This window comes from Pinus tabuliformis, chromosome 9 (genome assembly GCF_031772625.1).
Source record: "Pinus tabuliformis cultivar Carrire ecotype Pingquan chromosome 9, CPIR1, whole genome shotgun sequence".
Lineage (NCBI taxonomy): Eukaryota > Viridiplantae > Streptophyta > Pinopsida > Pinales > Pinaceae > Pinus > Pinus tabuliformis.
Window position 1 is genome coordinate 527,540,470 of NC_142307.1, and position 24,814 is coordinate 527,565,283.

Here is a 24,814-nt window from a genome sequence, read left to right on the forward strand (position 1 = left end):
AGAATTCAGCGTCTTCGAGGGGGCAACCTCCTTTACATTACATAAATGAACAATTCTTCGATGATACAAATGACAAAACCTCCTTTCTATATATAGGAGTCTAAGGAGTCACAATATAATCCAGCCGACCTAACAATAATAATATAAAGCCACAAAAATAACAATAGAGGGATTCTATGGGGCACAGAAATAACAATATGGGGGTAATAGGGGCACAACAATATAAATAAGGGGTATAACTACAATAGTAATGGGGTAATCACTAGTATTATAGGGACCCAACATGCCCCTCTCCTTCAAAAAAGTGTTGTCCTCAACGCTTGAGTAGTTCTGGATACTTCTGCATAAAATTCTCATCCTCCCATGTGGAATCTTCAGCGGATAAGTTCTTCCACTTGATAAGATACTCTGAAATTGATCGATTTCGTAGCTGTCGAGTTCTTGTTTCTGTGACTGCTTCCGGTTCCAATATAATTTTTCCTTCCTCGTCAAGTTCTGGCAATATTGTTTGAATTGGGAGCTTGTCACCTATAACCTTCTTTAAACATGAAACATGGAAAACTGGGTGCAATCGAGAAGCTGCAGGAAGCTCCAATTTGTATGCCATAGTACCAATCTTTTGCAACACCTTGTACGGACCATAATACTTTGGTGATAATTTATTATCCTTCTTAGCTTGCTTTAGGGACATTTGCTTATATGGTTGTAGCCGTAGGAATACCCAATCACCTACATCAAAACTTCTTTCACTGCGATGTTGATCTGCCTGTTGTTTCATTCTATTTTGTGCCAACACGAGGTTATCCTTTAAGAGTTGGAGGACTTGTTGTTGATGTTCGATGTGATGTTCCACTGCCTGAACCTTAGAATTTTCTCTTAAATATGATGTGATGGATGGTGGTTGATACCCATAAAGTGCCATAAATGGGGTCATTTTTGTTGTTGTATGGAAGGAAGTGTTATACCACCATTCAGCCAGAGGCAACCATTTGACCCATTGTGTCTGTTTATCAGATACAAAGCAACGAAGATATCCTTCCAAACATTTGTTTACTATCTCAGTTTGCCCATCAGATTGAGGATGATAAGATGAGCTATGAGCTAACTGAGTACCAAGACAAGAAAATAATTCTGTCCAAAAATTTCCAGTGAAAATGGGATCTCTGTCACTTACAATAATCTTTGGGTTTCCATGTAGCTTTTGAACTGTTTCCATAAATGCAGTAGAAACTGTACTGGCTTTAAATGGATGTGATAATGCACAAAAGTGTGCATACTTGGTAAGTCTGTCAACTACCACCATGATGACACTCTTTCCCTCAGACTTGGGTAAACCTGTGATAAAATCCATTGAAACCTCCTCCCAACGTTGGCTTGGAATGGATAAAGGTTGTAATAGACCCGGTGTCTTAATTGTTTCAACTTTATTTTGCTGGCAAACCAAACATTCCGCCACAAACTTTTGAATATCTGATTTAAGGCCATCCCAAAAAAATTCCTTCTTAACCCTGTGGTAAGTTTTTAAAAATCCTGAGTGCCCTCCTAAGGGAGAAGTGTGCAATTCCATAAGAATCTTTTGTTTTAGCTGGGAATTCTTACAGAGGTATAAGCGATCTTTGTACCATAACGAATCATTTTGCCAGCTAAATGTATCAGAAGTACTGGAATCTTGTTGTAGCTTTCGAATAAGTGCCCACACTTCTTCGTCATTCTTCCATTCCTCCCTTGCTTCGTTTATCCAATCTGGTTGGATAATAGAAATGGCACACAACAATGCTTCCACATCCTCATCCTTTCTTGAGAGTGCATCTGCCACCACATTTTGCTTCCCTTTTTTGTAGATGATTTCAAAGTCATAACCCAACATCTTTGTGACCCACTTTTGTTGCTCTTCAGAGGATAATCTTTGTTCTAAAAAGTATTTAAGGCTATCATGATCCGTTTTTACCTTGAAGTGTCTTCCCATTAGGTAGGGTCGCCATTTCTTAAGTGCATGGAGTATTGCCAACATTTCCTTCTCATAAATAGCTTTGCTTAAAAACTTTCCCTTGATTGGACGACTTTCAAAAGCAATGGGTCTTTCATCTTGCATTAGAACAGCACCAATTCCATTTCCTGAAGCATCACATTCCACAATAAAGGTTTTTGTGAAGTCCGGTGTAGCTAAGACCGGTGCTTGGCACATTGCCTCTTTAAGATGTTCAAAGGCCTTTGTTGCTTCCGGAGTCCATGAAAATGAATCTTTCTTCAATAATGTTGTTAGAGGTGCTGCTATTCTCCCATAATTCTTAACAAACTTGCGATAATACCCTGTCAACCCAAGAAATCCTCGCAGATGCTTTATGGATGTGGGGATTTTCCATTCCTTAATGGCTTTAATTTTGCTAGGGTCTACCTTAACTCCTTCATGAGATACAATATGACCCAAATATTCCACCTCCTGGACTCCAAAGAAACATTTGGATCTTTTTGCATATAATTGTTTCTCCTCCAATAGTTGTAGCACCCTGTCAACATGTTCAACATGATCCTTCCAAGACTTGCTGTAGATTAGTATATCATCAAAAAATACTAACACAAATTTTCTAAGGAATGGTTTGAAAATTGAATTCATCAAACCTTGAAATGTTGAAGGTGCATTGGTAAGGCCAAAAGGCATGACCAAAAATTCATAATGACCCTCATGAGTTCTAAATGTCGTTTTCGGAATGTCTTCAATCTTCATTCTGATTTGATGATATCCCGAACGAAGATCCAACTTGGTGAAGTAAATTGATCCATGCAATTCATCCAGTAATTCATCAATAACAGGAATGGGGAACTTATCTTTAATAGTGAGCTTGTTGAGCTCCCTATAATCCGGACACATGCGCCATGATCCATCCTTCTTGTGCACCAATACTACTGGAGCTGAGAAAGAACTTTGACTCGGTTGAATTATACCAGCCTCTAGCATTTCTGCAACCATACGTTCAATTTCACTTTTTTGGACATAGGGATATCTGTACGGCCTGATGTTTGGAGGAACACTTCCTGGAATCAGATGAATAGCATGATCATGATCACGCATAGGTGGGAGACCCTTGGGAGTCTCAAATACCTTGGAATGATTGTCCAGGACTTTTTGGAGATCTGGAGAAATAGATGATTCCAATGTGGAAACATCTAGCGAACATAATTGTGCAATTACACCTCTTTGCTCCTTTTTTAGAAGCTTTGTCATACCATGAGAGCTGATTATCTTTCCTGGTTTCCCTGCAATACCCCTTAATTCAACTTCCTTTCCTTCCGTAGAAAATTTGATGAAAAGTTCTTGAAAATTAAAAGCTATTGTACCCAAGGATTGTAGCCATTGGACTCCTAGTACAACATCCGCACCTCCCATTGGAATGGAAAGCATTGGGCTAGTCAATACATATTCTCCCATGGATAGCTTGATATTATGGCACTTTCCAGAGCAATTTATTGTTCCTCCATTTGCAATCATCACTTGACACTCTGGTGCTGGATATAGGAAGCAATTCAATTCTTTTGCTACCCTACAATGAATAAAATTGTGGGTGCTTCCTGAATCAATCAACACTATTACCTTTTTCTTCTTGATTTGTCCTTCTATCTTGATGGTTTGAGGAGTGGTAATTCCCGGCAAGGCAAAGTCTTTGATGCAAAGTTGATCCAAGAGTGCCAGGATCTTGGCCTTCCAGATGACAAAGTTGGAAGCCTCGTCCAACCTGTCCTGATCCCTCTGTCCATTCACTGCCATTTCAGCTCCTCTTCTGGACTCCCTCTGAGATTCGACTTCCCTCCTGGAAATCTCCCTCTAAGTCATGATTTCCCTCCTGGAAATCCTCTGGCCAACTGTCAAACCGCTCCTCTCCAATCCTCCTTGCAACTGCAACTCAGATCTAGATTTCTTGGCTAGAAATCCATCAAGGTAGCAACTCCCTCTACCTTGGTTCTGTCTCCTTAGGTATTGTTCTACACTGACAGAAACAACACCCCACCAGCGCTTCGAATCACACTCTGCACACAGCTCTCCAAGCCCCGACAACTGAAGAAACTAATCCTATCAAGCTCTGCGCAAACGTGGCAACGGTTCAATCTGCACCTCTTGGCCACAGCGTCGATCCTTCCTGGCTGAGAAAGATGATCGGGCACTGCGTAGGTATGATCTGCCCTTCTCTGCTTCTGCGTTGACCCTCCTCCTAGCTCGAAATGATGACGCAGGCCCTCTGCGTCACTTCTTCTCTGTTGCTTCTGCTCTAGAACAGCGTTATCTCTCGGGACAGCTGCTACTGCTGCAAATTCTTCAGATTATTGTTGGTGCCTTCAGTTCTCCTATGATCTGCAATGCTCTGATACCATGTTGAAATTTCTAAGTCTGACACGTTAGAAATCCCTACTGCATTATCTAGTTTAATTTCTCCTACTTGTTTATTCCATTAACAAGTTATTTATAAATATAAATACTAAAATAAACACAAATGCAACCTTAACTCATATACAAATCAGCAACTGAAATAACTAAGACAAACACACAAGGGACACATTTCTTTTTGGACAATCGTCCTCGGAAAAACCCAATGCAGGAAAATTAGTGCAACAGTTCTGAGAGTTTTATTATTATGCAGTATTTCTGAATACAACTAGGGTGCCAGAAATGGCTCACCCAACAGAGAATTTCCTTGGCAAGAGTACCTCTCCTCAGAGACAGATATTCTAACTGATCAATCACCAGATGATCGATCCCACAGCAACTATGGCAGCTCCTTAGCTGGATAGCGAAAGATGCTCCAAGCTTCTCCACTGCTCTGTGTCACTCTGCTAGGGACTACGTCACCCTCTCAGCTCACCAACACTCGATCTGCCCCATTAAAATCACTTAGTGCTACCTCTTGACCCTGCGTCAACTCTGCTAGCCTCTGCGCAGCTACTGATGCCTCTGTGTCAGCCTCACCAAGCTCTGTGTTATCTCTCTGGCACTATCTCTGCCTCTTTGTTATGTATTCTTCGCCTTGTGCCGAACTGCCCCTCGCTGCAACAGATCGCAAAACCCCGCTCCAGAAAAACGAACTGACTGATCAATTTGGCGTGTCTCCAACTGACCCTCAAGCCTCCTCTTATACTTTTCCTGTTGAGTCTACAACGGCCGAGATTAAGTCCCTAATCAATGGCTAAAGATTATATTTGGCTTGATCCATGTCATTTAGAACATTCTCACCCAGTTTTATATTAATACCCATTAATATTTTAATTTTCCTAAGTTTAGACTTAGGAACCCCATTAAAAATATTAATTATTTTAATCTCTCTCCAACCGGGTGGAATTTCCCCAAACGATTTCTGGGTCTTGGAGATCTTATGTGCCTTAGCCTCTCCACCAATTTTCATAGCCAGAGCACATCCAATGCTACCACAAATCAACACGAGTGGATTCTGGAGACTGGCAGGAGCTTCTTTGCTTAGTGGGTACTGAGCTCACACCTAGTACAAGTTACCATCCTCAGAAAGACAACCAGACAGAGGTCATGAAGAAATGGCTGGAGGGCTACCTACGCAACTATGTGACTGGGCAGCAAAGAGCATGGGTGAAGTGGTTGTACCTCGGGGAGTACTGCTACAACACCATGTACCATATGTCCATAGGTATGATGCCCTTCTATGCTCTTTACGGTTATGATGCACTAACATTTGTTGATGTGATCTTTGGAGACAGCAGGGCCCCAGGGGCAAAGGATTGGATGTAGGAAAGCCAAGATATCCTTAGAGCTCTTAAGGATAATTTACAGACTGCCCAAAACCAGCAAAAATTGTATGCAGACAGGGGTCGAGTGGAGAGGCAGTTTGAGGTGGGTGACTTGGTATTTTTGAGGTTGCATCCTTATAACAAGCCTACAATCAAGCAGAAGGGAGCGGAAAATCTCAAGCCTCATTTTTACGAGCTATACAAGGTGACCAGGAGGGTAGGTGAGGTAGTGTATGAGTTGGAGCTTCCCACCGGGAGCAACATGCACAACGTCTTCCATGTTTCTTGCCTGAAGAAGGCTCCACGACAGCATGTGACAACTACCACCTCTAGATGATGAGGAGCATTTGGTTTTGACTCTGGACACCATCTTGCAAGAGAGGGAAAGGAGGCTCAGGAGTAGAATTATCAAAGACTACCTAGTGAGATGGAAGGATTTACCGGAAGAGGATGCCACATGGGAAGGAGAACAAATTTTGCAGCATCCGGCACTTCAGTTGCTTGAGGGCAAGCAACATTAGGGAGGGGAGGACTGTCATGTCCCCACTAATTAAATTTATCTAAGGAGTATCCCCAATTTTGCAGTTTTGTTTCCTACTCAATTATTTTGGCATTTGGACTTAGGTGTTTGGGTTAGAAGGCTTGGGAATTAAATTTTGCAAAGGAAAAGAAGGCAACTTAGGCAAAGTGGGTCAAAAATTAAAAGGGTGAGTTATGGGGGCCACACCAAAGGGGAAATCGAACCTTTAGGAGGAATTCGACCTACATGGAGGGGGCTTGATTTGTTGGGGACCAGATGAGGAAGAGGAGAGCAGCTACAAAAGGCAAAGGCAAGCTCATTTTTGTGGTTCCTTGTTCATTCATCTAACTTGAGAGTTTGCTTGTGTTGATAGCCAAGTCAATTGATTCAGCCAGTTCGAACTTCCAAGAGGATGCAGGAGCAAAGTTGTACCACTGAGTTGAGGGAGATTCAAGGGCCAACAATTAGCAAAAATTTCACTCAGGTTGGACCAACAATTGTGGGGAATTTTAAGGCATGGAGTTGTTTCTTTTGATAGTTGAACTCACCATTTTAGGGCCTAGGTGGTAGTGTTTTTGGGCAAAATTTGTGGGGCTGGATTCATCCCACTTGTGTCAGATTTTGGAAGGGAATTCACTATTCCGGAGGGAATTTTCAGGGCATTCCTACAGCTTTTTCAGGAGGAATAAGTGGCATATTCAGCACTTTTGGTTGTCGGGGACGCAGAAACCTGCCAGGGAGGGCATAGCACCAAATTTGGGTAATTCCGAGAGATCGGAATTAGCCCAAATCCTTTATGGGTTTTGTTGGGCTGATCTCAAGGAGTACACTCCTAATTTTGCAGAATTTTCGGGTAAAACGTATAACCTTGAGGAGCCATTTTGGGAGGATATTTCCCGCTATTCTCACCTGGGTATTTGTTTTCTTCCATATCAAGCTCAGGTGCACACTTTCCATTCCCATTGTAATCAAATTCCATGGTTTATCAATAAAATGGCTCAGAATCATTGTTGTTGCCCAATGGAGTTTTAATTTGTTACTGCATGTGTTTTTAGAATTATATGGTTGTTCTTATGTTGTAGCTAGTGCATGTCTTTGGTATTTTACTGTAAATTTCAATTAGGAATATTACAAGTAGCAGCAGGAAAGGAACGAAGAGTGTGAAAGATGCAGAGAATGTATCCCTTGCATTAAAGGGGAAGGCAAAAAACATCCCAGTCAAGGACAAGGCTCAAAAGCTGAAGAAAAGAAAAAGATTTGTCGAGGATCAAGTGTTTCAGATGTGGTCAATTTGGTCACTACAATGCCCAGTGTCTGAAGAAGAAGGACAAGTAGGAGAAGCAGGAGCAGGCAACAGCTTCGACGGAGATCAATAATTTGTCCAATAGGTTGGAGGACTAATTCTCATTGTCTGCAGCTATACCTCTAGGAAAGAAGTGGGGAGACCTTGAACATTAGTCACTAGAGTTACAAAGAATCGGGCAAGATCCATGGAAGAGGAGCAACATCAGTTGGAACATCACCCTTGCTATAGGGGCCCACAGTTTTCAGTAGCAGATGGATCAGTGTCGAGGGACCACCCTAGAGCAATTTTTAGAATTGCGTGATGACATCATCGTTCACCCCCCTTGTACATGAATGCACTCCCTCAGTATCCCTTTGGGACAGCTTCGGATCAATTCTCGTTGACTCTAGATAGAGACAAACCACCATATACCTCAATTTGATAGGATCTAACATGTGTGCCACCTTTAGGAGCCGAAGACAGAGATGCACCTTAGTTTATAGTGTCCCCAATCCTAAGGACACTATCATTGCCTTTATAGGGACTCAGGGAGCTCCCTCTCTACTATCTCTTTGTATCAAGACTAGAGATGCTTAGCCCTCTTAAATAGAGAAATATTTTGCCACAAATCTTAGCTCCTGCAAACCATGCCTTGCCTTGAGATGACCAGAAAGATCACCTGATACTTCCCTATTGACCTATCAGATCAAAGCAACAAATGGTAGTCGGACTTCCACTTTGCACCACACAACATAATGTTGAGACCCCAAGTTTCTCCTCCCCCTCCACCTTAGGGAGGCCAATTGTTCTTATCGAGGGTAGCTCATCTATATTGGTCCATATAGCAAGCCACACATTCTCAAAGTGCCAGAGAAATCAGCACCAAGCAGTCACAGAGTAGAGTACCTCCCGCCCGTCAAACTGTCTCCCAACCCCAAACAAGCTACCAAAGATCCATTCGGAGTTTCCTTCTTCCAACCTCAGATGTTAGGAGTATCCCTCACTCGTACACCCCCCAGATCATACAACCACACCCCCCAATGTTTCTAGAGGACTCAGACAACAAGCTAGTGCCTTATTCTCCCCCTTCAACTTGGGCCATTAGACTTGGGAGATCTTGACATCATCAGCTTCATCATCTGATCTCTCACACTCTCTCTCCTGACAGGTTCTTAAGTTGCCCACTCACTTGGTATTTTATAACACCGTGGTTTTGTCACAGTTTTATACATTTATACATATGTTTAGACGTTATATCTTTGTAGGTTTTTTTCTTTATATTACTTTTGACATTTCTACGAGTTGCTTGCACTCCTACTTTGTATTAACACTGGTTGCACTCTTCAGACCCATTGACCTACTTTTGTAGTCATTTTTTGGACATTAATATAATTATCTTATCTTATCTATCTTATAGGCCTTGAGCCATGAAGAATCTAGTTTATCCTGGGTACCATCCTTTAAATGACAGAAAACTAATGGGTCTCTTTGAGATATGCATTTCACAATGGCACACACACACACACTATATATATATATAATGCTCCTGGAAGCTTTTGAAAATTGGTGCTTTGCACTCCCAAAAGCATAGATCCAAACGCATTCTCTCTTATTTAAAGTTTTATAATAGAAGCATGAAAATGTTCACTCAAAGCAGAAGTTGATGTTTATCAAAAGATATCTTTTGTGCGATTTTAGCTACTGATAAAAATATTCAGACTCAATCTCCCTTTTTAGTGGAAAGCTACCTTTAAGTATGAAATACTTACACAAGGCATAACTGGATTGTTCCATCCTGCATGAAATGCAAATGATTTATTCTGGAAAAAGATGTTTATAATTATATATGTGTGTATATCCAAGATCACAGATAATAGTGCACTTCAAAAGCATGAGATGGGAAAGAACAATAACAGATAAAGTATAAATTGTTAGCACCAAATTGAGTGAACTTACTGGTAGCGCACAGGACATAGAAGTTCTGAAGGATGATATGCTGCCTTGTATCTCATTTTTGGACAAGAATGAATGTAGTAACCAAGATAATAGTACTGAAGAGTGGGGCAGTGCTTTTGTGCGTCTTGCACCCATTTTATTTCCTCTAGCGCCGAATATTTCCCAAGTGATAAAAAAGCCAAATCTGGATCCCAAAACATGTACTTACTTGAAAGGCATCTTGGTAATATATCAACCACACCAACAGCAACCAATTTGCCATCAATCAAATACTGCTGGTGAAATGAGCCAAAGCCACAGGGAGGAGTGAGGTTGTCATTCCCTGGTGGAACAAAAATGAGAGGGGTTTCTACAAGGAATCTTATGTAAGAACTTCTATGGACTTCCTCTGGTTTATCATTATGCACCCTCATTTGATACTTCTTGTACAAGGCAAACTCTTCACGATCAAATACTGATCTTTTCATACGGATTTCCAGCTTGTGTTTTTCATGATGCTGATGATTTTTATTATTATCAAGAGCTTTGTCTCTTTTACAATCACCTCCAGTTTTCCTTGTAGATAATATATCACATTCCTTCACTGGAAAAGCTTCACCATGAGAGTTCTGCACTGAATTTTCTGGTCCATTGAGGGACATGAAATTGAGATGGCCATTACAGGCTTTTACATGTAAACCTAAAAGTCCTTCAGACATTTCTAGCTTGGAAGCTAATTTCTCTGCTATTACTATGGGAGAAACGCCAAGTGATGTTTCTTTGTGACCTTTGACTTCTAGTGAAATGTCACATGCACTCTTTGTGTTTCCTATCACCAGCTTGCGCTTCACAATAGCTGCAATTTGAAATGAAACACTGCTTGTGTATTCTAAGTCTCTACAAACTCCCTTCAATTTTTTCTTCATATCAGCTGCCACTATTTTCACAGCTGCTCGGGGAAAGATAATGTCAGCAGGTAATTCTCCAATTTCAACACAAACCTTGACAGCATCATCAATTTTGCTTGATATTATTTTTGCAGTACCATCCACTTCAGCTGTCTTTGAATTTCCAGTATTACATGATGCCTTACTAGATGCAGAAATCTCTGGCACTTCTATAGTTGCAAACATATTTTCCATAGAGCTAGATGACCTTCTAGAGTTAACGTTATCTTCCTTTTGTATATTTCCTACAGTCCTGGATCCATCATAAGTGCCATCCAAATACCTGCAAGATTTAGTTATCACAGATTACTTTATTTGGCAGTAAACAGGACAAGTTCTATGATAGTCAACAATATCAACATGGTTGGAAAGGAAAAAGAATGCTATACAAAGCAGTAGTATCTCACTAAACTAGTCTCAGGAACATTATAACTGTGGATTTACTTTAAAATGAATCTTGCATGTAACCTTGTAAACTTCAAATATACCTCTGAATCCGCCGCTGGACACGTTTTTGCTCTTTTGTTGGAACAAACGCATCTACCTTGAGACGAATAGTGTAAGAGGGGCAGCATGTTCTTTCCATTTCAGGTTTGTAAAGAAGCTTTCCAGATCTTCTCCAGCCACGGTCAAGAAGGTCTATATAGACAGGTTTGATTGAACAATGTGATATGAAAATGCATTTTAAATTTCATAAAGATGGTGGCAATCAAACAAACCATAAAATTTTAATTGTTTCTGTATCATGCAATTTCATATTGAATATTTTTCACATATCATAATGTAAATCAAAAGGAAAAATAGTGCCAGAGCTCCATTTCAAGAAGCACAAATTTTGACCTCACCATAATATTTAAGCTTCAATGCCTTCATGCCTGAACAGCTAGGAACTCAAAAACACTTGACAGTCCATGTTTAGGAGACATTTTCTACTAGAAACAAAACCACGCCTATAAATTGTTCCTTGTAATTTAAGGTATGAAGCCTCACAGATTGTTTGATAATGCAATTTCTGGATTCAATAATGGTTCTGGGAATAAGAAACTTCAAAAATTACAAGTATAACAGCAGCAAGCAAAGTGCCACATTCAGGACAATGTACCTTTGATATTTATATGTATAGAATAGTTTGGACAGCAGAGTAGATTAATTCAGTCATATAACAATTATCCATAATGTTATTCAATCACCAACCATCAACCATGGTGAATCACAATGTATGCATCTCCCTTAAACTCTATAGACACAGTAAACAATTCACCTCCAAGTTCCAAAAAGCCTGATATGTTCAACAAACTATTATAAAAGCATTAATGAAGTCCATCAAGACTGAATGCTAAGTACTTATGCTTGAGATTTAATTTATTATGAAACCATTTAATTTGCTCATATGTAACAATCAAAACTAAATAGTAATAAAAACTTTTCAAAATATATAGTTCATAGACTGTAAATCATAGATGATCAAGATCTGCTTGTTAACCCTCTCTGCTCACCCTTAAAGGCACATAACCAGATCTGGTTGATAAGTCTGATAGGTACAACCCACTGATCTAATTGAAAGAGAGTATCGAGAGAAGGGTAAATCCAGGGGTGGAATCTAATTGATTTATGTATTTGCATTTTGATTATACGTTATAAACAAATATTAACTTCCTCGATGCTCCTGCATTAGTGTCTAATGTTTTCCCTCTGATCTGCCATATATAAAGAGAGCCATGTGATATATCATTGTTTATACCAGGAGTCTGGAAGTGGATGATCACTTGCTACCTTCTTCTGATATTCTGATAAGAAGTTTCTAGCTGTCTACATATGCGGAGAATGTAATGTCCTAGTGTAATTTTAGCCCTTAGGGTTCCTAGGGTTCCAATCAAACAGAATATTATATGATAAAACTTCACGTTTATTTATTTAACAGTAGGCATCGTTGAATAACATCAATATTTCCAACAGCGAGTAATATCTTCAACAGCAATATAGTTCTTCAATGGAAACAAATTGACTTCGGGCTGACTGCCCAACAAAACAGAGATTGTATCCAACCAGGAATTCCACCAGTACTGTTTGCAATGTCACAAGCTAACAAATCAATATGCAACTGTACTTTGCTATATTGTCCAATCTAAGTGCTACTTACTACTTTACTATCTACTGTACATTACTGCATCAAGGTCCAGTTTGTCCTGGAGATGCCCACAGACCTGAAGATATAATGGCTGGCCTCAGGAATGCCCCACGGACTGGTGGCCGAAACTGCAGTAGATGCAGCCCAAAAGGCTGATTTCTGGCTTAGATCGTTGGACACTCAACTCCTGAATATCGTTGCAATGATATCCTTGGGATCGTAACCACCAGATTCCAGAATTCCACATTCGTCCTTGGGTAGGGTTACCTTACCGTGGCTGACCTCAGCCCTAGAAGGGCCGAGTATACTTCATTATCTTGAGAACAGGCCTTAGTTGACTCGGCTATTCTGCTTATTGTAGTGATGCCTGGAATGAGTCTCGACTAAGCCTCTGCTGTCTTTTCACAAAATTCAGACAGCCTCCTACTTAAGCCACAGAATGAATCTCTTCTGGCCTTCAACTGACCACAGACTGAACCCTTATTCAATGGAAGAACAGGCAATTAACAGGGGAAAGTTGTGTTCCCGAAATTAGGACCTCGCTATCCTCAATTTGCTTTTGCTGTTCTCAGATTGTCCTCCAAGCAAGCCGCAGATACTACTGTCCCTAGCAAGCCTCAGACCGAATCTTCCAAGTTGAACAGAGGACATCTCAATGTGCCAAAATCAAACCAGAACTGCTCCAAGAAAATGTTGTACTCGAACAAGGAAAATACGTGTCTAGGTAGGGTTGGATCAGCTCCACTGAAACTAGAGAAAGGATTAGCTAGGGTGGGATCACTTCCAGTTCCACCGAAACTATTCAAGAAGAAGGGGTCTTAAAACACTTCGAGCATCAGCTCAAGAAAACAAAGATATCCAATCCAAATCAATGATGAAAAGTGATTCTAACTCCTTTATTTGTAGGTTTCCTCATGGGGTTTTCTCAAATATGAGGGGTTGCAAATGCAACCCCAAATTTGGACTTTTTGCCCCATCTACCGCAAAATTTACCCAATGTTTCCGCAAACATTGGATACTTGGGTTTTCCCCTTTATCAATAAGTATAGCCTATGGGGTTGGATAGGCTGCTTCGTCTTTCCATGGAAAATTAGTCAATAGGGGACATTATGGTCCCCCCCTCTCAACATTGCTTGTCCTCAGGCAATTGCAAGTCTAGGTGTTGCATGATTGTTTCTTCAATTTTTAAGAATTTCCTTCAGTCCTTATTGCTGCCATATCGGCACACCCTCTTTCTTCCTGCACCCCAATAATCATATTGCTGATTGACGATGTCATCATGCAATAATTGTTGCTTATACCTTCCAAATCATAGGTGAGTTCTGGGCGAAAAGTATAGGTGTGTGTTTCTACTGACGTAAGTTCTATGTCAGCTGAAGTTTCTCCTCTCACCATAGTAGCAGACTCCAATAACTTTAGAAAAAGCATGAACGAAATTGATCCCCCTTTTAGTGGTAATAATCTTACAATAAACTACAGAGGCTGTCCATATTTTTGTGCTGTCTTCACTTCATTTGGAGGGGACCCCTTTCCATCTTTTAATGTGTTGTCTTCTATGCATGGTTGGCCTTTTAATAACCTCTTCTTTGTGCAAGTGCAAGGCCCATCAACCTGTGAGGGATCAATGACAATACAGCTCCATGCAACTTTGCAATCACTTGACCATGGTAAGAGTGATTTGGCAGTGTGTAGTGCAGTCATGACATTTTTCCCAATTTGAAGTAAACTGAAAAACACTTCCAGCTCTCCCCTTTTTGTAACTTGTGTTATCCCAATATATTTTGCAGCGAAGGGACTGTAGTAACACTGTAAGTATTAAGAGCAGCAAAGATGGCATAACAGAATTTGGCTCTTAGCTCAAGCATGAGGTCCTCCTGGAAAATTAAGAGGGTCAGCTTCACACTCATATACCAAACCTTGTAAGCAGTGGCTGAAGATAGAAAATATGTAGAGATAAAACTTCACGTTTATGATATTTTGTTACCACATACCTCTTTCCATGCTTTTTATAGTGCTTCTTACTATTAACATGTCTTGTGTTCCCCTTTTTATAAGACTGTCATGAACCTCAGGAGAATTTGTTGCTGCAATCTGATTGACTTCCTTTTCACCAGTCTTTAGCCTGCCTTTGTTAAATGTCTGCTCCATATTTGTGCAGTTCCTGATTGGAGGGTGAGGCTTCAATGTGACTTCAGCTGGCTTGTCATGTGTAAGCCTAATGAGCTTTTCCCTGAGTGTAGATTCGGGGATAAAATATAGCTGATCTTCATAGAAGATGATCTCATCTTCTAACTTGTACCTATCATCATGGATGAGTCTGTCCAACAATTCACAGGCAAACTTATTTTTGGAGTACTCTACTAAGAGGTGGGCTCTCCAATCTCTCAAGAATGTAAATATGTCATGTTCAACGTTCTCTTTACATCCCATCTCAAGGTTGCAAGTTGTTACTTGATGATCTAGGGATTGTACTCCTACAAGTTGCCACACAAATTACTTCCCCCCACTTAGGTATGACCTCCATTTGCTTGGCCGATACAATCTGGGGGCCACCATTGTTCATATGACTTAGTACCTTGCTGCCATTTGGGTCTCGGAATTCCACTTCCATCACTTTGTAGTTCATTACAAATCTTCCTAGTGAGTACAACCATTGTGCTCCCAACACCACCACATTAGTATTAGCCAATTCTATCACATAAAAATCATCAATGCATGTACAATTACCTAATGTGATGCTCAAACGTGGAACTACCTGTGTGCATGTCATATTATACCCATCAGTTGCCCTCACTTTGAAACCTTCAAATTCCTAGGTAGGGATGCCTCTCCTTACCACCATGGTTGCATCAATGAAGTTGTATGTTGCTCCACCATCAATCAATGCTATGATTCGTTGTCCTCGTATGACACCCTTGATTTTGAAGGTGTGATATTTAGGGGACTCCTGAGAGAGTGGCAATAGTACCGCTTCAATTCTCGGACATGGCTTGTTATCTCCCTTAGCCTCTTCTAGGGATGGTGCTTCTTCATAAATGCTAGGCTCCTTGCTTGGTGCCTCTATTGTATCATTTTCATTGTCGCTATCGAAAACTACTTCTATGTAATGAATCTCTCCCTTTCCCTAGCCTTGTCTTTCATAGGGATTTGTGGTATGGGTGGAGTCTTCACTTTTGGTGTTGCATCTCCCATATCTCAAGTCTTAGTGATGACCTCTTGCAATGTGGACAGTTTGAAAGCCTTGACACACCCATGCAATGGTTTAGCTAGACCTTCTAGAAAGAGCATGACCAACCTCTGCTCCGAGATATCTATGACCATGTCTATTATTCGTTCAAATTCTGCGAGAAAAGCCTCTGGTGCTCTAGTCCGTTTGATTTGTGCCAACTCCTTAAAATGTATCTCAAGATCATTTTGATCAAAATGTTGTATCAATCTTTTTGTGAAGTACACATAAGATGTCATGTTGGAGTGCCCTAAGGTGACCAATCCATGGTACTATTAGAAAATCAGAAAGGTAGAAAAAATTTCTTATCTTGATAATTACTTGTGATTTCTTTGTATTCTTATTATCTTCTTTTATGTCTTCTTTTATCTTCTTATCATCAAGCAACTACCAAATGCATGAAGATCAAAAACAAAAAGGACACAAGATGTAGGCTCTGCACCATGGCAAAACCCCTCTTCTAGGGAAAACCCAAATTTCTCCTCTTCCTTTAGAACCAAATCAAGTGAGACCACCAAGACCCTTTGACCAACAATAAGACCTCCTCCAATCCACCACGTAGCCTCCCAACAAATTCCTTTCAAGATGACAAAGTTTGCTTCTAATCAACAAAAGTCAACCTTCTTCAAAAACTGCTTCAATCACATATTTCGGCCCTCCTGCATCAAAATTTCAGCCTCTCCTACAAACCTACAATTTTCAACCCTTCCTGCAACTTAGAATCTCCCAAGTGTGAGTGAAAACAAGCAAAAAATGAGCTTATCTCCTTTGCTAGGGTTCCTCCTTTCTTTGCTAGGGTTTTTCCCTCTTCTTCAAGCCTTCTTCACTTCTTCACAACTCTTTTGATTGCAGATCGAACTTCCTTGCTTGGATGCCACAAATAGGTCGAAGTCATAACTTATATATAGTGGTTCTGTGAGGTCAAGTTCCCTTCATGAGGCTAACTTGACAATTCTTGAGGCCGACTTGGTGGAGGCACAAATTACATTTTTGACAAAAAAATAAATTTCTTCTTTGATACAATAAGCCCAAGAAGGGTCTAATACAAGATGACAAGGACAGTGACTCATCACACAAACCCTAGAAGCACACAATGGGTGCTTTGACCTAGAAATATAATAAATTGAGCATGAAACCCATGCTTATAAAGTAATAATTTTATTTTTTCTTTACAATAAATTTTATTTTCTTCTTTTAACAAATACATAGGAATTATGCCATGTCATAAGCTAGACAACAATCATGAAGACTTGTTAATTCAAGATAGCAATGGTATGTTCTATGCTTAAGAGAAATTTACTTCAATTTTCCTTATTAGCCCAATGTCAATTTCAGATTAGCAATCACATTAACACGACAGTAGATGCAGATAGAACATAAATAAAAAGCTGAAGACAAGCCAACACGAGGATACAATATTTGGCAGATGCTAGGGAAAAACCCCAATGTGGGGAAACCCTTGATCAAGTCTTCTTATTATTCTTCAAAAGTTCAGCAGAGAGAGTGAGTATAATATACAAAATTCACTTTCCCAACTACAATCAAATCTGTCCAGTCCAATTGCAATCAACAGGATGCCCTAACAAGAAAGTCAATGTTGGTCAACTTAGCAGAAATCTTCCCCCAAATCAGCTCGGTCAAACCCAGTCAACTCAGCCTCCAGGGATAGTCTGAATCAGCCCAAAACAGTCCCGAAAATATAAGTCAGAAATCTTCCCCCAAATCAGCTCGGTCAAACCCAGTCAACTCAGCCTCCAGGGATAGTCTGAATCAGCCCAAAACAGTCCCGAAAATATAAGTCAAACTCAGACAATGCAGAGTCAAACCTACGGTAAATGCTAGTCAAACAGCACAAAATGCCTCTATTTCTGTGCCCAAAAATGTGACCTGCCCAAACAAAAATAATTCCAAAAAATTCGCAGTCAAACAAGGTCAACGTTGGTAAAACTTCCTGCAACTTGGTCAATGCAGGAAAAAGAAAATCGCAGTCAACTCTTCGCATGTGTGGAGGAGAAGAAGGTTGTCCTCAAGTTGTACGACCTAATCAGATGAGGAGAGAGAGATATGTGTGAGAATGAATGATGTTCAAATGAGGTAGATGGACCTTTTAGTTATATGCAACTTTGAGGATGAAAAGACATGTCTTTTGGGCTTTTTAGCCTACTTTAGTTTGTTGGTCGACCTTGACAATTTGTCCATAAACAAAATAAATTCATAATTCCATTTGTACATGTCAGAATGAGATGATCTTTAGATCAATCCTACACCTCTCAGAAAGAGGAATCCAATAAAAGTATCAGCTTCATCATGAGTTGTCCAAGGTGGATTTTGGCCCTAGTTGTCAAATTTAACAAGACTGATACTAGTTACATTTTCAACAGATACCACCATCCATGTGCCTCCCCTTCCAAATGTAGTGTGGTAAATTGGATAGTGTTTGGTTCCTACAAGGGATTAACACTGAAATAGGTATCAAACTTTTGTACCCAAGCCCTAGCTAAACTTTTGGTTGATCCATCGAAGGAGGGAATGTACAACTTCCCCATCTTGCGCATTAGATCATGATTTTGTTGTGCCTTGGGCTTGCTCATGTACTTAATGTTGTTGTATTTGTTGAACGTCATGTGCGCTCGAACATCTTCTCCCAAAGTCCCATATTCTCGTAAATACTTTGTAAAGTCATTTTTTCTTGTTGTTTCTTGGTTGGTTGTTGCTTAATTGTCCAAAAACTAAGTAAGGGTCTATGATTACTTCCATCGGTTGGCCTTGTGTTGGATTGTGCAAAAAATCCAGGATTGTGGCTACTACTTCCCTCAACATAGCCCTATTACACACATTAGCAGTATTGTTGTGGATGTTGTTTAGATTTCCCAAAGCTTGGGTAATGAGTTGTGTCATCTGTTGTTGTGCTTGGGCTAGCAAATTGGGTATTTGTTATTGTCCTTGAATCATCACTTGCAAGAGATATTTAGCATTTGGTTCTTCTTCACCTCCCCTATTCCCCATAGTTGAACTATGGATGATCCTCTTTCTTTTTACTGTAACGTTGTTAGCATCTTCTGGAAGCATAGCTTTGACCAATTTTATCGGAACTGTACCGAAACCAGCAGAACCGATCGGTACGACCTAGGGTTGTATAGAGGTAGGAGGGAGAAATTGTGGATGCATGAGTTACCCCAACCTTTGCTTTTCCACCCCTCTTTACTTGTCTTTTGCGTTTCCTTGATTTTTCTTTGTATTAATGCTTGGGGATCCAAGAGATGAGAGCATGTTGTGTATGATGTAAGCAGTTATTACCCCCTTAAGGTGGGGCAGTTTATCGCCCACTAGGGATTGGGACATGCATGGGTTCCTTAATGATGTAGGGGCACTCATGGGGCCCTAGCTCCTAGGAACCAGGGTAATGGCCATTGTAATGGGTAGAGCTTATGCTTGGCTTTTGCCCACGTGCTATATTAATGTATGGGGTATCTTTTGCATTTTATGATGTTCTTTTTCTTTTGTTCGTGCTTGTGGCCATGATATGCTTTTAACTTTCTTTTAGCTGCATCAACCTCAAGGGCAACGTTTCCAGGCTCGATCCAGACATGTGGACAAGGGGAGGAGATGTGCCAGTGCCTTGTGGACCCAGAGAAGGATAATGATGAAATAGGGCTTGTCATGTACAAAAGAGAATGAAACATGTGGAATGGGAAATTGGGACCACGCAACCAAAATTGGGTTTTCCCAAGTAGTGCCCTTCATGAAACCATTGGTCAATATGTGGGATCCCATGGGACTAAGAATGAGGATTAACCCCCCATTTAAGGTGAGGGAACAAAACCACGATCAAAACCCATCCTTCTTCCAAGTCACCCAATAATCCATTCCCAAGATGCCCAAGGAAAAACAAGCATAAGCACCCAATTGCACAATGAAAGACACACCTTTTGGATTAGATTTCCCACCTTCAAACTTATGCTCTCAACAGATGAGTGAGGGAACATATGATTGATGAAAGGAGCGAGGATCAAATGGCACAGTGTATCGACTACACCAGTGGTTGTCAGGGGTTGCTAGCAGCATGCTGAAGAGATATCTAAGAGAAAAATTCTCCTACGGGGTCACCTACTTTTGGTGGGTAATAGTCGGATCCAACTGGGACATAAGCTCTCTGTAGAGTGCACCATCAATGTACTCGAACGGTGAATTCATGAGAACACCAACAATCCTCCGGGACCACAGACCTATATCCTACACATCACAAGCAATGTTGGAAGCATGTGTCCTGGGCGTACTTTTATCGCCCATGTTTTCATCAAATAATAAAACCATACAGAAAAGAAAATTTATTCTAAGATGCAAAGCCTAGTCTAAATACATATATTCTAGCATGAGAACATGATATGATGATAGTAGCTATGCAAAATCAATATGCAATGCATCCTACTCTAACATGCATAATATACAATGTCAAGTATCCAGGAAAGGGGTGATGTGACTAGCCTTGACGGGATTAGGCCAAAGCTCACCATCAAGTCTAGCTATGTAATAGTACCCTTCACCAACCTTACCATGGATTTTGACAGGCACGGGGTTTTTATCAACCAACACTACTTCCCCAATCTTAAATTCCTTCTTTGGTTTATGCACCCACTTCTTTTTAGGCTTATTCTCTTTAGGGTTAGGCCTTTTAAGGAGACATATTTCTTGGGAAGAATGAAGGGAAATGACATTTCAATCCTTGAGATAAGGGGGCTTACCCGGATATGGGAGAAGGCCAAGATCCTCACATGCTTCGGAAATTGAAGCTCCTTATAGAGAATGAACAAGGTCCTGTCGGGTTGATGGATGGTTGCATAAGATAAATCCATTTGAAGTTGTCCACCCACAGAAGCAACCCATTTTCTAGATAACAACATTCCCCCCATGCCAAGTATGTCAATAACAACTATGTCCATAAGCACAAAAATATCCTCACTAACAGCCAAAGCTACCTTGAGATCTTTAATAAGGCCACAGACGGGAATGGACCTAGAATCAAAACCATATGCATTCTTATAGGGTTGAGTGATGTTCAATTTAAGTTGCTTCATGACCTTAAATGGCATAATATTTGCGGAAGCCCCAGAATCTAACATACAATTATGAAGAAGAAGACAGTTTATCGCTAGGGTCAGTAGGAATGGGTCGTGGCCAGGATTTGTCCTAGTGAAATGAATATTTTGCAACATAATAGGTGGGTCATCGTCATCAACCCCTACAGTTTTCTTCACTTGCCTTCTTTGGGATAGGATCTTTACAATCTCCTTTATAGGAACTTGCATACTAAATTTACTTATGGTAGCGCCTGCATCAATGTCTAACTCAACTTCTTTGATCTTGGGTTTGGGCTCCCTTTTAGGAGGATACTTTTTTATGTTATCTTTCTTAGGAGGATCCTTCTTTGGGGGTTCCTTTGGAGGAAGATCCATTACCTTTGATGGCTTAGAGCTTGAAGAGGCTTCTTTGTCATTCTTCCTTGAGTATTGCACCCCTTTGAATCTCTCGCTATTCTCTGTATTCAACACAGTATCACTTGGTTCTTCTTTAAGTTTTACTTCGTTGATTTGCAAATGGGTATATGTACCACCTAATATGATGTTGAAAGCTTGGGATTCACCAACCACATTCATTTGTTCACTACCCTCCTCATCTTCACTCTCTTCACTAGAACTATCACTTTGATATTCTTCGAAAGATGAGTCTTCTTGTTCCACCACATTGGTTGGAGCCAAGGTATTAGGGACACTTTGTTGAGTTGGTCAGCCCTCCTTGTTCTTTTTAACAAAGACCTTGTTTTTGTTCTTGGAGGGGAAAGTGGTTCTCTGTCCTCTTTCTAGAACAATGAACTTATTCATATACACCTTATCCCCAGTATTCATGTCATCAGATAGTTTTTCAACATTTTTGCACAAAGTGACCAATGATCTTATCTGATCTTTAGATCTGACTTTCTTGACTTCAACTTTAGCTCTAGGGAAATTGAACATCTCACTATGGGCAACATTTAGATTTTGTTCAATTTCAATGACCATCTCCTTTGCTTCAGCAAGAGTTTTAGGCTTCTTATCTTTAAGTTGGTATGTTAGATGGCCTTGGATTGCCTTGATGAACTTGTCTAGGATTTGGGCATCGGTAGGCTTAAGACTATCAAGAATTTCCCAAATAACCCTATCGAGTATTTGGATGAAAGTTTTAACATCTTCATTTGGTCCCTTTTGCATACGGTAGAACTTCTCAGTGGCAATATCTCCATCAACATCAATGACCCATCTTTTCCTAAAGAGGTCTTCAAGTTGGTCAATACTTGTGACACTCCCTGAAGGTAGGCTAGTGTACCAATCTCTCACATCTCCCTCAATTGTCAAAGCAAATAACATCTTACAGTATCTTCATGCTCAATCATTTTAGGGAAGATGGCCCAAAGGAAATTATTCACATGTCTATTAGTAGTGATATTACCCTTCCCTTGGAACTTGGGTAGCCACTCACGATGCCTCTCAAGTAATGAATGGGGAGCATCAAGGAAAGGTGCTACGTTCCATTTTCTAAGTTGGGATGTTTGGTTTTGATTTTGGTTGGTGTTAGTATTCATGATGCCAAGGAAAAGTTGCCTTGCAACAGGTGTTGGATTTCTTGAAGTAGATCTATCAAGCTCGCCAGCTTTCCTAGCAACAGCTCTAATTAGGGAGCTATCTTTTCTTCGTGATCTTCATAAACCAAGCAATTTAGGAGTCGCCAGAAGAGGATTTATATTGTCGTTGAAAGAGCCACATCTTCAAAGATTTGACCAAGGAGGTAGACCTCGTTCCTCCCCGATAATGGCGCCAAAAATGTTACCACACAATCTAGCAAGGCCTAAAGAGGAAAATTCTAAAGGATGGAGAGCTAGACTATGTGATAACAATAGGACAATGACCTATTGTCACCAGAGTCAATGTCCCTTGCTCTTTACAAACTTTCACCGATGGTAGGAGTCCCAGTAGGTAGATAATCACCTTTGATAAATGTTTTATGGTTTATGGTGCAAGGTGATGGATTAGGATCTCTTGAGGAAAGCCCTAGGTTATGGTATATTGCTTCTAAAGGAACTTTGCTTCCTACAAGAAACCTAGAAAGGACTTGTGCTAGATCTAGGGTTTCATGAATTTTCTTGGTCAAGGTACTCCCAAGATCAAGACAAGTATCAGAAACGGTTTCTTATGATCTACTTCTTCGAGTAGTATGCTCATACAACCCTCAAAGAAGCCCCTAAGCCAAGGAAATACAAGCTAGGGTTTCCCTCTTAGGGCACACCTAGAGCACAAGATTTTATGGGTGAAAACTTAAGAGATGCCAACCAAAACCTTGAGGTCTTGTAGGCAAGACCCTAGGCTTGAAGCTTAAGCCCTTGGGATTCATTAATGTACTCTCCAATCAATTTCACTCGACGCCCAAGTCTAGCCGTCCAAGAGAAAGGGGGCAAAAAATTTAGAAAGAGGAATTATGGAGACAGAGAAGTTTGATCACCAAATACCTTGGACTAGTGCGTAGTGCTTTGGGCAATGGAGTCTTGATATGCTTAAGATGAGATAAAACGTCTTCCAAGGAGGCTCGAAATCGATGCCCTAGGTACCAACTTCAAACATTTACCCTCTTCAAGAGATAATGGAGTTTCATGAAGAATTCAAAGATATTCATTCACTAGCAACATTCATTACATGCCTTTTACTGGATAACATATGAGATACTCTACTAGAAAAGCTTTCCAAAATTAATCTTCAACAATTAGGGCACAAATTTAGCATATTCTAGAATAGCAATTCCATACATTAAACAAGTTCAAAGAAAACTTCATCAACATTAGACACTTACAAAGAGGCATGCAATATATCCATCCGCTATTCAAGGAGAAGCTCCAAAGAAAAAGTGTGAATCATCTCCATGCATCAAAATGCAATAAAAGAGTCTCCAATAGCCCCAAAGAAAAAGTGTGAGTTATTTACAAGAGAACGAATCCAAGTGTGATCATGATCTCTCACAAAATGAACCTAAGTTATATTTATATGATTCCTCCTAAATCGAATTTAGCCTAGTAGCCCCCAAAATATTATAATAATGAACAAGATATATGCCTTGGTCACAAGCCACCCAAGCCGAGTTGATGATGTCATGCTGATGCAAGGTCGTTGGAGGGCCATGTTGAGTCCTCTAGGTGCCAGGATGTGAGAGAGGGCTCCATAAATCACAAACTAGGGGATGGCCCCTAATTTTTCATGCAAGTCATCATGTGGGGCCCCAAAGTAGGTTTGGGGCACAAATGTTGATCTCATGGGTCTCTTGATGCTAGAATAGCCTATATGATGCTCCAAATAAGGGCTTTGATGATGGTGCTTTCCCTCCCATGTCTCAAGGGTGAGACAAACCTCCTTTGGGCCTTGGATCAGCTACCCCTCCATATGGTACGTCAGTTGGGCACACTAGTATAAGTGCATCATCTCGTGAATAATGTGGGGCAATAAACAAATTGTTGAAGGTGTTGAGGCTGCCCATGGTGTGAAATGATGCTCTACACATGATGGGAGTCTTATGGCTCTCAACACTTCCCCTGGGGGTGTCAATATGACCCTTTGTTAGACTTGGGCCCCAATTAAGTTGCCCAACCCATGATGAACCACTTGCCAATTACATATAATGTCCAATGTGCATCCTCACCATCAGGTACAATAATTCATTAATGCATCTAAGTGAACCAAACTTGTTTATCAAGGGCATGATTGAGACTTCATAATGGGTTTCCCTTCCAAATTTAGAGCTTCAAGCTCACAATAGTGTTACCTTCCTAAGTAGGAGTGGCTAATAAACGACCCTATTAGGTGTTCCCAACCCCTAAGGGGAATGATAGTTCCTTGGTATATCCTTCATTTGATAGGTCATATGGTTGATGATGAATGGATGGGGACACGAAGGTCTGAAGGCCAAATGTCGTGGGTTCAAGGGTGGCAATGATGAGGGATGTCCACATATC

At 40.5% G+C, this 24,814-nt stretch overlaps 1 protein-coding gene across 1 annotated transcript in view; it reads right to left on the minus strand.

The window, feature by feature from the left end:
* LOC149149544 (arginyl-tRNA--protein transferase 2-like) overlaps positions 1 to 24,814 on the minus strand; it is an 89,872-nt gene that overhangs the window by 32,631 nt on the left and 32,427 nt on the right. The window contains exons 3-4 of the mRNA XM_089441087.1: positions 10,921 to 11,071; positions 9,507 to 10,715 (exon numbers count right to left, since the gene is read on the minus strand). Of these exons, the coding sequence (XP_089297213.1) occupies positions 9,507 to 10,715; positions 10,921 to 11,071 (1,360 nt within the window). The remainder of the gene's footprint in view (positions 1 to 9,506; positions 10,716 to 10,920; positions 11,072 to 24,814) is intronic.